Source organism: Panicum virgatum, chromosome 7K (genome assembly GCF_016808335.1).
Source record: "Panicum virgatum strain AP13 chromosome 7K, P.virgatum_v5, whole genome shotgun sequence".
Classification (NCBI taxonomy): Eukaryota; Viridiplantae; Streptophyta; class Magnoliopsida; order Poales; family Poaceae; genus Panicum; species Panicum virgatum.
Window position 1 is genome coordinate 39,984,609 of NC_053142.1, and position 13,206 is coordinate 39,997,814.

The 13,206-nt window shown below is 46.2% G+C and overlaps 2 protein-coding genes and 1 long non-coding RNA gene across 5 annotated transcripts; 2 read left to right on the plus strand and 1 right to left on the minus strand.

Moving 5' to 3' along the window:
• The first annotated feature begins 179 nt into the window (after positions 1-179).
• Positions 180-1,613, plus strand: LOC120642557 (psbQ-like protein 3, chloroplastic). The gene is made up of 2 exons (XM_039919138.1): positions 180-865; positions 940-1,613. Exons 1-2 carry the CDS (start codon positions 404-406, stop codon positions 1,036-1,038), a joined length of 561 nt encoding a protein of 186 aa, XP_039775072.1. The 5' UTR covers positions 180-403; the 3' UTR covers positions 1,039-1,613.
• On the minus strand, positions 1,143-6,097 carry LOC120642518. 3 transcript variants are annotated; one of them, XR_005662608.1, is made up of 9 exons: positions 5,806-6,097; positions 4,730-5,234; positions 4,387-4,486; positions 3,438-3,506; positions 2,804-3,185; positions 2,197-2,285; positions 1,903-1,964; positions 1,676-1,772; positions 1,143-1,519 (listed from the first exon to the last, which is right to left on the minus strand). XR_005662608.1 is itself a non-coding variant. In XM_039919081.1 (9 exons), exons 2-9 carry the CDS (start codon positions 5,026-5,028, stop codon positions 1,469-1,471), a joined length of 876 nt encoding a protein of 291 aa, XP_039775015.1. In that variant the 5' UTR covers positions 5,029-5,234; positions 5,806-6,094; the 3' UTR covers positions 1,143-1,468. The 3 variants fall into 3 exon arrangements, 2 of the variants coding, with proteins under 2 accessions (XP_039775015.1, XP_039775014.1); XM_039919081.1 differs by having other exon boundaries at positions 3,074-3,185; positions 3,438-3,503; positions 5,806-6,094; XM_039919080.1 differs by having other exon boundaries at positions 3,074-3,185; positions 5,806-6,084.
• Positions 6,098-7,804: 1,707 nt separating this feature from the next.
• LOC120642628 lies at positions 7,805-11,105 on the plus strand. The gene is made up of 2 exons (XR_005662664.1): positions 7,805-8,021; positions 10,698-11,105. It is a non-coding gene; the product is annotated as an uncharacterized LOC120642628 (long non-coding RNA).
• The last annotated feature ends 2,101 nt before the right edge of the window (positions 11,106-13,206 follow it).

Sequence of the window (13,206 nt, forward strand, 5' to 3'; positions counted from 1 at the left end):
TTGACGGTAGGCCTCACCTACCACCGTTTCATTCGGCGGTAAGTCGCAGGCCCACGTCGGCCCATTTACCGCCGGCGATACGGCTTTAGGCAGTGGGCCCAAGCACCTACCGCCGGTTCATCCGACGGTAACTTCATTCCGCCAGATCAACCGGCGTCAGGATGACAAATTTGTAAAAAAAAATTCAGCATATATTTTTGAAAATTCGAAAAAAAATAATATAAAAATTAAAAAATTCTCCAATTGGAATTTCACCATATCGACCATTCCATTCCATTTCCCCCCATCCCTCAAAAAAAAAATCCATTTGCCCCCTTTGCCTTGCCTCCCGCGTTATCCGAAATACCTGGCGAAGCACACACCTCACTCCGTCGAGAACCCGAAGCAGAACTACACCGCACCAATGGCAGCGCGCCTCGCCGTCCAGGCTCCGTCCGCGAGCCTGCCACGGGCCGGGAACACGTCCCCTGGCCCCAAGCCGCCGCCGAGCAACAGCGTGCAGCAGAAGCCAGCCGCCACCAGCCGCAGGCTAGCGGCGGCGTCGGCGGCTGCGCTCGTGGCGTCCCGGCTGCTGGCGCCCGCGGCGAGCAGCGCCGCCGCCGGCGCCGGCGCGTTCGACCTGCGCATCACGCTGCCGGAGCAGTCCAGCGAGGAGGCCGAGGCGGTGGTGCGGGTCCACGCGCGGAACCTGCTGCGGGTGAAGCCGCTCGCCGACGCCGGGGCGTGGCGGGAGCTGCAGGCGGCGCTGCGCGCCAGCGCGTCCAACCTCAAGCAGGACCTCTACGCCATCATCCAGGCGAGGCCCGCGGGGCAGCGCCCCGACCTCCGCAGGCTCTACTCCGACCTCTTCAACAGCGTCACCAGCGTCAGTGCTCGCCTCGCCTCGCCTCGCCACCGAGAGTTTGATTGCTCATCCAGTTCAGATGTTGTTGCGTGCAGATGGACTACGCGGCCAGAGACAAGGACGAGGTCCACGTGCAGGAATACTACAGCAAGATGGCCTCTGCCCTCGAGGAAATTTTCGCCAAGATCATGTAGTTGCTCATGCGTTTATCTAGGATAGACGGAGAATGGATTTTTTACCCTCTTCAAAAAGAAGAAGAAAAATTAGGAACTCACATTCGCATGCAGGGAGCAACAAATGGCGACCGGCAAAAAGGCTTTCATTCTTGCAATGTAGCTAGTTTTGTTTTTAAGGTACTATTTAGCTACTAGTTCTTGTGAACTTCCTCTGCTACATCTATTTACCCTAGCATCTTAAGGAGGAACACAGAAGAATCATAGTTATTTACAGGTGCAGCAAGTCCAGAAAAACTGCAGGTCCTGAAACCCTCGCTGTTCAGCCACCAATGTTCAAGGCACCGTTCCATGGATGTGAGCAAAATGAAGTAGTAGTTCTCCATACGTTCCATGGATCTACGGATAAAAGTCTGAAAGTCTGCTTATACTGAAACCTGCTGGCAGTGGCCTACCATCCTCTTGGTTCCTCCTTCAAATTGCTGCTTCCAAGAATTTGATCCTAAGAGGGAACCATAAATTGGGTGTCAAGAACCACACAAGTGTATTATGAAGTTCAAGAAAATTAATGAAAGAACCTGACATACAAGCTAAAACACTGTCTTCTGAATGGTTTCTGGTATAGTGTCAATTGGCGAAAGGCGCTTCAAATTCTTACCATTGAAATGCCAGGAAGCACGAAGCTAGCAAGACCTTCATTCACTGAGACGCGAAGCGGAGGCATTTTGGTACTCATTCCAGGCAGTTGAGTCGTGCTGTTTATAGAAAAAAGCATCATTAGCAGCAGGAGACGTGGCAGTATCCACAAAAGCAAAACTTTTCAAGCACAACTCTAATCTTCTTACACGTGAACTGCAAAGGCATTTGAGATAAGATAATGCTTACATATGTAGAATATCATTAATGTTCCTTCTTGCCTGACAGAAGAGATCAATGTTGTTCTGAGCCTGCAAGGGAGAATAAAGATAACTACAAAATAATGCTAGGGGGCATATTATGGAGGAAAAGGTAATGCTTCAGATGCAGTTTAACTAAAATTGTGGGGAATGGGGATTATGCTATACTAAAAAAATTAAGCTTTTCTAATCAGTCATGCATTTCCTCCCAATATAGAAGAATATAAATGATGAATAAACGAACTGTAAACAGAGTAAAGTAGCGAAGGAGTGCTATACAAACCTGAAATGTCCGAATATTTGTTTCTATTTGAATAAGAAGCTGATTATTTTCCTCCAGTAGATGATGTACTGGACGATCTATCTCAGAGGCTACATGATGGGAAAGCATGGTCATGTTATATTACAGAAGCATTGGCTAAATCTTGCCGAAATTTAGGACATGAATCTGCTATACTGTACTACTGAAATCTATGAGGATCTCAAGCGCAATTTATTTGACAAAACTCCGCAGGTCACAAAATCAATTGATTTACAGTATGTAGTTAACCAAGGGCGAAATGGCAGGCTACATGTTGGAATGTAGTTTCAAGTGAATCCTGGGAAGTCTACTGAACATTTTGACAGGATCAATATATACAGTTATCTTTGCAGTTTAATAGAATTTTGCTTCTAAGTCTTTGGCCTCTTTTCCAGGTAATACTAGAAAATACTACAAGGCAGTGTAATCCCAAATTTGCTCTAACAAGTTCCACGTTACCCAAAGCAACTCCCATGCATGTTCTTGAACAGTAAACATCCAAAGTGTCTAACGTCCTTTTTATCTCTTTCTGTTACTTGACACAAGAAACTGTGACAAATATATACGGCAATATGCATCCAAGACTTACAGTTAAAAATATATGCATTCAACAATATATTAAATATCAAGCTCCAATGGAGTTCCTACCTGCGATAAACTTAGCAATGGAGTCAATAATAAGTCAAATAGTTCAGTCACTCAAGTATTTAGCAGTATTTACCCTCTGAAAGTGAAAATTTTAAATGCCAGAGTATAATATTGATAATGGCACGTGACAGCAGTTAACAGCAGATAACAAGAAACAGAGTAGATAAATGGAAGCAATCAATTAGACCTGATACACAAGTGACCTACCAACCTCCAGATAGAAATAGATTGTTTTGAACATTATGTGGCACAAATGAATTGGTTCTCATGCCAGTTTGAAGAGGATGATTTGCTCCCCATAGTGCAGGCTCTACAAATTTATCCTGAGAAACAACCATAACCGGCACCAGTAAAAAATGTGTGAACATAAGTGGCATATGAATAGAGCAGATAAATAACTGAAATGGCATATATTGACATTTGCTATACTTTTCATCCCCTTCAAAATTGGTTTTTGAAAAGCACCCTAGCTTTTCAAAGTGAATCATTGTATGTTTTTTTGTCTAATCATTGGAAGAAAATAAAAGGAGAACAATAAGGAACCAAGTCCATCAAACAGAAAAGGGTAGTGATACCTTTCTTTCTTTTATATTTCTGCCAGTATGGTGTTCTTGGGGCTTCCTTCGTCTTGTATTTACTTTCTTCTACAAGATTTACAAATTATTGGTATTACTGATATTAAATAAAATGAGGAAAACAGTTAAGTCAGATATAAAGTGCACATTTAAGAAAATAAATATTGGTGCATAAATGCATCTGTCTTTGTTATTTAACTACCTATGTTCCTGATGAAACTTAAAAAAAATATAAACTTACTTCTTGATAAAATATATATCGAAAGAACAAGTTATCCTACCTTAGTTTTGAGATCTGAATAGTACAATACCCATTATCAATCAAAATGAATATGTAAGTAGGGGTCTGTTTATGTTAGGAATAGAACTATTGCAACTAACAAACATATGGAACCAAAAAGGTGGAATACTGCCAACTAAGAGATGCATGCTTTGTCATCCTGTCTCTTGATAACCCATCCTTTTTTTTCTTCAAAAATAAAAAATCAACTGCAATAGAATAATAGACTAAAATGATACTGATTGCCAACTCATGTCTCACTATGATCATGGTCCAAAATGCAAAATTCTATTGTTTATATAGATTGAGAATAAGTTTGTCTATCATTCATACTAGTAGACACACACACATGGTAATTGGAATTCTACTTAGATCAATCTTCAGATGTAGTCTAAGTTTTGGAATGATAAGTCAAAAAAACAGATCAAGGAAGGAAGGAACCACGTATGCTTATACCCACGGAAGTGATTGATTATTAACGAACATTTTGCACAGGTTGCATATATTAAGTGTTCATGCAAAGGCCCTCAAAAAAAAAGTGTTCATGCAAAGCAGCTGCCTGCTGACCCGGGCATTGCGTACCTTAGCGGATAGCATCCTTATAATCAGAAAGAAAAATAAGGAATATCACTGTACAAATATCTGTAGAGATTACAGCAGGCTGCTTACCCCTACCCACTGGCACCTCATGGCGACGTCTCTTACCGTCTTGTTCGGTAATGATGCTGCTATCTTTATATACTTCATGATGCCTTGTTCATGAACATATCTTATAGTTTTTCATGATTGTACACCAAAGAAAACAAAGGGAAACACGTTAGCAATGAATTAATCAATGGTTTCAAACTTCAATGAGTGATAGAAAATTATGTGGCACGTTGTTCGCGTAATCAGAATCCATTGGACACAGAATTGAGACAAAATTCAACAAAGCAACAACAGAGGCCACACGTTCCGAAAGGAACAGAATTATAAAACAGTAGGTATGCATATGATAGGTGAGAAAGCTTACTTATCCAGGCCATCTCTCAGAATTTGAAGCTCAAGATGTGTCCAATCTGCAGCCAGCGGCCCTCCGTATTTGAGGTTCTGCCCTGGATCAGCTGGCATATTAGATGAACCAGTGGAAACAACCACTGAAGGTGTGGTGCTCAACATCCCCACACTGGCATCCATCCCAGTGGAACAACCCAGGTACGTTGGCATGCCTCCAGACCCACTAGTGGTTGCACTTGTCTGAAATGAAACTACATGCTGGTTGCAGAGTGACTGGGAAAATGCCCCAAAATTCATATTAGGATCGTCTGCCATTTGCAGGCACAACAGATTTTCCAGAACAGCTTCAGAAATTTCCAGCCTAAAGGAAGCTCCCCAAGCTCCAAACAATTAAAGAAATGCCAGTATCAGGTGAGGAGGTCCGATCAACTAGCTACAGGATGGTCTTTCAAAAACTAGCTACAGGTTCCACTGCATTTTCGCACAACCTGGACGAGTTTGGTGCCCAGTGCTCCAAGAACCTGCAGATGATATTAAATATGTTGACAGAAAGTTAGCCTTCGAAACAAATAGATTGGACTTCAAAGTTCTGTCAATTCTGTGACTAACGGAATTTCCATAGACGCACGAGGAACACAACACTGGAGAACATTACATGATCAAATCGGTATGCAAAATCCGGCATAACTGAGTAGTCTGCATGCAAAATCCTCGAAACAACAAAGGTAAGCCCATCAAAAAAACTGATAATGAAAAGGTAATTGTGGACAGGGACCTGGCCAACCTACCCCTGCAGTTCGTAAGTACTAGAAAATGACCTAGAAAATCCAAATCTAGAAGCGATAATCATTAGTTGTACATAAAAGTCGGACACCCTCCAATCAAACGCGGCCGTACGATAGCCATGCAAAACCCTGTCAAGGAACTGAATTTTCACGCTGGGAGTTCATGCCAAACCCAAAACTTTTAACCGCGAGAGAGTACCAATCCAAGAAAAACACTTTGAAAGGGACGGCGGGCGGCCCCGATCCTACGGGAACCAGATCAAACAAGAAGCACGGGCGAAACAAGAATCCTGCTCAGCAAACTTACCCGGCCCAAATCCGATCTACTTTCTGCTCTCGCGCGGCAGCACGCAGGAACCCTCACCGGAGAAGCCAAAGCCCCAGCCGGTTCGATCCTCGCCTGCCTCCTCCTCCCCCGGGGTGCGCGTTGGATCGTGTGGTGCGGCGGTGTGCTTGGTGGCGACGGTGGTGGTGGTGGTGGTGGTGGAGTGCAGTTTGCTTCTTTAAATGGTGCCGCGCAGCTTTGCGCGCTCCAATGGGAGGGCCGGGGAGAGGCCAGCCGAAAAAGCGGCGGCCCCGCCGCAGCAGTGAGCCGTATATGCCCTTCCCTCACTCTGGCCTCTCCAAAAGCAGAGGTCGTGTGCCGATTTAACAACTTGCACACGCAAAAAGAATCTGAGATCGAGGGAAGGAGGCCGTCTCTGTTGGAATGGAATTCACCAGAGCCTGGAGCAGCTGCCTGGTGCTCTGCTGCTGATACGGGCGGGGGGAGGGGAAGCCACCGGCGGCAGCGGCAGTGGCCGCCGAACAATAATTGCCACTATTGGTCTCCAGCCTAGGCTGCCCCTCGTCTTCCCCTTTCCTCTCTCGGTTAGTTCCCTTCCAGCAGCTCTCATGCCAGGAAAGCAACACGCCCATGCTATTTAAAAAATCCAAACTTTTTTTTTCTCAGTTTTGGACTTTCCGGCTCAGCCTGACATTGCGGTTTTTGTGTGTTCGTTTTCATAATCCTTGTTACGTCCAACCAAGAGCATAAAAGGTGAATTCTTTAAAAAAAACATATTAGGTGAAGGCAAAAGTAAACTAAGAAGCAATAATATACATTTTTTCTCGAATACGCAAAAGAACTGTGTATCTTTGTATTAAGAGAGAAAGAGTAGTCCAATTGCAAAGAGGCGCTCCAAACCTTGGACTAGAGCAAGGAATGCACGAACTAAAAGTAAATTAAATTACTGATAACACAAGGGCAATATACACTTTTTTGCTAATTAGACTTCCATTTTCTTCTCCTGATAAAAATCTTTTCTTCTCCTAAAAAAACTTTTGTTCTCACTGGGCTGCCAAATCCTTTCGATGTAATGTGGTTGTTGGTCAGCACATTTGTACTGCTTTTCTTAAAAAAGGAAAAGTTGCGAGGAAGTACTTATTTAATTGATGATCATGCTATCCGTATTAGTACTCCTCCGAGTTGGTAGCTTGTGTGAATCTAAATTCCTCTTTTAGAGAAATTTCAACTATAATTAAACAAGCCCCCTCCAGCTCTGTAACTCCAGGATTTTGTCGAAGACAATTTGCAAGAGGACGTTTATTCCATCAAAAATCATGTTCTCTTACTGTGTAGTTAATTTCTTGTGTGAATAGATTTTTCTCTTTCGAGGGGCAAATTCAACTAGACTTATACATGCTCCTCCAGTTTGGTAGCTTAAGGATTTGCGCAATTAGTATTTTATAACTTCCCCATCAGCTCGTAAATTTTTTCAATTATGGAATGGAACTTTCAAATGGATGTCAACGAACTAGAAAATAAATCTTACATGTAGAGAAATAAATATCACTGAAATATTTTGAGCTAAGGAGAGAATATGCATGCATGCATGATGACAAATGTATGGATTCTACTAGGAGATCAGGAGGAAGAGAGAGGACACCTGGACACGAGAAAATATTAAGGGGGGCGATTAAAAGACATGAACCTCAATGAAACCTGGGTGCGGTTTGCATTAATATCTAAGATCCCGTTCTGATTGTTGCTTCAGCTTTCCGGATTTTTTTTTTGAGATTGGCTTTCCGGACTTTTAGTCAGGCATCACGTTAACTGTTGGATACATTGGTCTGGCACACCCTCTAGAATCCAATTCTCTCCGCTTGGTCCAAAGATATCAGCGACCTATTTTCTTCCACCAAAAAAATGCGGTAATAATAGTGTGTAATACCTACATGTGCCATATCAGATGCCTTGGGAGTGGAAGATGGGTCCATATCTCCAAAAAGACTTCAGCTATAAGCTAAAAGTAGTTTTTTTATTTTAGGTAATGACTCTATTCAAGCCGGCCGTATTTTTGCTCCTCGAAACGGCCGGCTTATCCATCTTCCATTATTGATCAGACACTCCCAGGCATCTTCCTCTTCATAGTTCATTCACACACACGCATGCAAACACACTGCTCTCTCCCCATCCTTCGATTTGTTCATCAAACTCCGGTGGAATCATGGCCGCGGCCGGCGACGAGCCGACGACACAAGGTTCTCCTCCTCCTCCTCCTCCACCGCGCCGCTCTACTATGGTGCCCCACCCTCCTCCCAGTCCTTCGGCAGTGGAGGCTACGATGCTCAGCTGTACGGCGCGACCTACGGCGCCTCGCCGCCCTTGTTCGCTCCTCCCTACGACGCGCCGCCGCACTCGTCCGCGCCATTGGGACCTGTAGCCTGTATCTCCTTCCTCCTCCTCCTCCTCCTCCTCCTCCTCCTCCTCCTCCTCGTCTAAGATTGAGCCATGGCCGGTTAGGGTACGATCTGGGATTTGATGCTGGGGGTTAGGGTTTGGGGAATTTTGGCTGGATGGCCACCAACTAGGCCGTGAGTAGCTGCTCCAAGATCTACGTGGAGGCCTACTCTCCCTCCTCTACCTCAGCCTCAGCATTGCTGCTGTGTGTCTCACTTCTCTTGGCTGCCCATAACCTGCTCGAGAAAATGCATGTGTGGCTTGTTTGAAGTGTTGCTTATATTCATCATCGCTTGCTTATATTCCTGGATCGAGGGCGCAAGCGGCGACGGAAGGCGGGTTTCTTGGTTTGCGCCACAAAACCAAGGAGGCGGACGGCGGTTGAAGACGCCAAGTCGTGGAGGCACGTGCGTCGGTCTCGGGACGGACGGAGGCGACGGGTGTCGACGGCGTCTAGGGCCTCGCTGCGGGCGAGGAGGTGACTGGCGTCGGGCGGCGTCTACTGCCGTCAGAAGGCCGAGGCGGGAACGGCGTCTAGGGCCACGGCGTGGAGGCGGGAATCTTCCCGCGCGTGAAGTTTTGGCGGTTTTCTCAAAACCGGCCACCTACCCGGGTTTCGCGGACCCTCCAAAACCGCGGACCGGAACTTCGTCGACGTGGGGCATCGCAGCAAAGACTTCGAGTCGAAGAAAGAAACTCCGCCGTCGATTGAGTCTGTACAGCGGGCTACTGCAGACCCGACCGGTGTGACCGGTCCCATGGACCGGTCCCATGGACCGGTCTGACCGGTCTGGCCACAGCAGCTGGGTATAAATACCCCCACCAGCTCGTGGCTGGGTGAGTCTCTTGAGTCTTTTTGTATTCTCTTCGTTTTTCCTTTTCCCTGCCCCTGATCCAGGTTAGGGCCAAGGACTCCAACGCAAACGAGGGTTAGGGTTTAGCTAATCACTCAATTTTAGTGGGTAGGATGATGGGCGGATGGCTCTAGCTTTGTATAGGTGAATTCCTCTGAAATTTATGAATGAAATCTTGTTGAGATCATCTATGTGTGCTGAGTATTCGTCCTCCCCTTCCTCTTTTGTGTTTTGGACTTGATTTCTCCTCCTTTGGGATGTTTCGTGTTTAGAGGAATCAAGCCCGTGGACTCGTGTTTTGCCAAACTCTTTGTGACGATTCCTATGCTTCTAGCCTAGTGCCAAACCCCCTGGAATCGCGAGTTCTCACGAATTGGAGTTTTTGTGTTCTTGAGAAAACCCCAATCCACTTTGATATTTCCCCGAATTCTCAAGATCCTTTAATCTTTTGGGAGAGATCTCTTGGGGATATGTTCACGGGATAGATGTGAAGGTATCCTCCAAGTTTCGTTGGATTTGGACTTCGTTTGCTCAAGATTCAACATTTGGAGCTTTGGTTGCGGGCTGTCTGGGAGCGACCGGGCTGTCTGGGAGCGACCGGTCTGGAAATTCAAATTCTAGGCCGACCGGTCTGACCGGTCTGAGCTAGCGGTCAGACCGGTCTGACTCAGCAGAGCTGCTGTTTGGGGAGTTTTTCCGTATTGATTCCGTTTCTCTTTCTATGGGTTTTTGCTTAGAGATAGCTAGTCCATAGCTACTCTCTCACCCTAGGTTCGAGGGCTTGTGGTGATTTTCGAGAGAAATTTTGATCGGCTCCCATTCACCCCCACCTCTGGTCGCCAGTTTCGGTCCCTCATTTGTGTATGGACAAACCATGCAATCTGTTCATGGCATCAAGAAACAATCTTCGTCCTGATCTGCTTTTATTTTTTAAAAGTTTTTTAGATTAAACTTACATTGATCCATCACCTATCACTTGGTTTATTTTTTGGTTAGGTTGTTAGTATTATTCTGCATGGCCATTAAGCTTTCTGTATTTCTGCAGGGGTGGCAGTTTTATCTAGCAAGTCTGAAACTGGTTGTTCAATATCATCAAGATTTAAATAAATTTCAATGGGCATTTAAATACTATCCAGCTAGCATTTAAAAATGTTAACAAGAAGCTATTTAGAAAAGTTTAAGCTTTGTATCGGTTAGTTAATAAGCTTTGCATGCAGGCACCAATATGATTCTAGATTATGCGAAACAATAAATTTCAGTAGGCAACAATATTTTTTGTTCTAAGCAATAATATGGTTCTTGACAGGCAAAACACTATACTTCATTAAGCAATTTTTTAGCGAGCACTTTGTAATTCCTTTTTTGACTTGTTGCCTTAACTAGTATGTCACATACAACTACTAGCACTGGTAGTAGATAATATCCCTCCCTACCACTATATGCATTCAACATTCAACGACCTTCAATGCAACAAGCCAATATGGTATGCGGTGCCGTTGATAGTGATTATTGGTCTGGTTTCGTTCGAAACACTTTGATCCTGCCTACCTTGCCTTCAGCATGCGGTCCAGTGTTCTTGACAGTTTTTTTATTTCTTTCAAGATCTGTTGCTCTTCTTTTCAGTTGCTCCTATCCTTTGTCTGAAGTGGAGCAAGAAAGAAGTCGTTGCAATTCTCAATCTCTTCACCTGACAGAGTTAGGACAAGATGTAGCTGACAGGCAATGAGGACAAAAGCAGCTACCCTATGCTTATCTACCAATGTGTTTTGTGGGTACAACATCCTTCTTCAAATTGGCGCCTGAAATTTTGTTGTGATGTTTACCACTTTTGCCTAGCAATAATCTGAATGCGGAATGTTTCAGTTTCACTGTAAAGAGTCAAAGACTGGTATGCTCTGGGCCATGCATGCCCCCTCATCGCTAGGTGTGATCACTAGTAATGTAGTATTAGTGCTACTCTATATACTCTCTGGAGTAATGTAACGCTTTCAAGATTTGGCATATCAATATATTGTCTGTGCAATTTTGTTACTTCCGTTAGTGTTATAATATGTATGCCATCATCTTTGTTCAGCAAGTGATGGTGTCCGGAGCTGGCATTATTGCCTTGGTCAATGAAGCGGTGGCAATTCAAATCAGAAGACATGGCGGATGGTTCGAACAGGAAAAATGCATACGTACAGGAAAAAGAAGTAATGACATAAGTGTTTTGCTAGAAGAGGAAACTTGTATTGTTGTGTATTACAATCTTTCCGAAAACAGGGTGGCCGTACTGGCTGTCGAAATTACGGCCGGCCGTAGAATAGCCACGTCCTTTATTTTAATAGTGATGATGATGAAAGGGTGAGGTCCTGGAGCTAGCCCTCTCTTTCCCTTCCTAAATTTGCATGCCCTTTCTTCTCCAGTGACCCAACCTAAATTTTGCATGCCCCCTATTTATTTATTTATTTTTTAAAAAAATTCCCTTTTGTTGTTTTTCTAGTGCAACCTGAGACTGAGTGGCCGTTCCATTCTCCCGCAGAACCTCCCTTTTGATCTGAACGTGGGCTTGGAATCGGACCCTACTAATTTTTCCCGAGAACCAAAACTTAAGATCGCATGTAAAGGCAGCTCTGCGTCTGCTATTTGGGCGTGACTCAGCAGCTCCAATTACCATCCAGCAGGCGGAATCTGCCCGGGGCCTCACCATCTGCTGGCGCGCCAAGTTTCACTAATCACGATCGATCCGGGCCGTCCGCAAGCGGAGCTCTCGCTGATCCCACGGACGGGGGTCCCCTGAGTGCTCAGACAAAACGGCTTTTGGTTCCTGTGACCGTGTGTGGTGGAATCAGTTCGGTGGAGCAATCGAGTGCGTCAGAGCAAGTGCCCGGCGTTATTGGCTACAGTATAGTAGCAGAATATTTAAATTTTTTTCGACAATGGCTAGTAGGAGAGAATATATGAAAATATGAATCTGCAGCCTGGTTTAGATTTTTTTTTTGGTTGGGAGGATCAGGTTCGAGTGCAGTGGTGCACCAAACCCCGCCCCGGACCGGATCGGACCGGCCCGGCGGCGGCGCGCGCGACCGCATGCAACTGCGGGGGTGTTCACACCGCGCCCCGCGCCCCGCGAGGTCAGTAGTGGCCCGTGGCCGCGCGCGACCGGGGAGGAGAGCACGGAAAGCGGCCGGGCGTTCCATTCCGTGCCATGCCCATGATCACCTTTTCTCTTCTTTTTTTTTCCTTTTTTTTCCCTGAGGTTCGGTGCATCGCGTCGCGTCGCGTCGCACGCGCATTATTGCGAGAGAAGACCAGACCCGGCCGCCGGGCGGTCCCAGCTGGCGTGCCGGTGGCCGGTAAAGAATTATTAGCGCTACCAGCAAGCCCGTGGCTGGCAGGTCGCGCCATGCCGCCATGGATAAAGCAGCGACCTGGACGGTGGCGGCTGCGGATCTCCGGCGAGGCCAACGTGTTCAACGTTGGCACATGGCTCGTGACACATGGCGTGCGGCGCTGTCACGTGTCACCGAGATCCGGTCTTCTCCGCCTCTCGGGTCACGTGACGTGACACATGGTCCGAGGCTCCGAGCCGGGAAGGGAACACGTCGTGTTTGTCCCGGCTGCTTGGAGTGAAGTCAGGCACGCTGCTGCTGCTCTCTCTCTCTCCCTCTCCCTCTCTGGTCACCGTGGGATTCAGGATTTCAGGTGCTCGATCCGAAACGGAAAAAAAATTATGATCGCGAGCTAAAGCAACCCTTATAGATGTGCCGGCAGCGGACGAAATGAAAGGCCAGTGTGGCCTGCAATAAATGCAGCGGCGGCGGCAAGTGGGCAGCGCATGCAGCCAATTACCTGCAAGCGACAGCAGCAGCGTAGTAAATGGGAGCGCGCGTGCGCACATCCGCCGGCTCAGCCGGCGGGTCGCGAGATGTCCGCTTTTCTCTCTTGATTTCTCTCCCCGCCACGTAGGATTTCTCCGGCTCCCCGCCGGTTATAAGGCTTTCTCCAATAGCGCACCGTAAAGCGCCCCCAACCCTACGAAGGCGGGCTTGGGGGAGCGAGCGGTCCAACGGCTCCCCCACAGCTCCCTCTATATTTTTAATCACACCATTTCTTCATGATATTAATCTCGTTTGAGCCCCGTAACATGATG

What these genes read in the sequence shown, in the direction of transcription:
- LOC120642518 (XM_039919080.1), bottom strand. Translation starts at nt 5,028, where the DNA reads ATGGCAGACGATCCTAATATGAATTTTGGGGCATTTTCCCAGTCACTC. An exon ending in GAAATATAAAAGAAAGAAAG is followed by an intron (nt 3,186 to 3,437) that starts GTATCACTACCC and finishes GTTGTTTCTCAG; the next exon opens with GATAAATTTGTAGAGCCTGC. An exon ending in ATTAATGATATTCTACATAT is followed by an intron (nt 1,773 to 1,902) that starts GTAAGCATTATC and finishes TTCTATAAACAG; the next exon opens with CACGACTCAACTGCCTGGAA.
- LOC120642557 (XM_039919138.1), top strand. Translation starts at nt 404, where the DNA reads ATGGCAGCGCGCCTCGCCGTCCAGGCTCCGTCCGCGAGCCTGCCACGG. An exon ending in TCTTCAACAGCGTCACCAGC is followed by an intron (nt 866 to 939) that starts GTCAGTGCTCGC and finishes TGTTGCGTGCAG; the next exon opens with ATGGACTACGCGGCCAGAGA.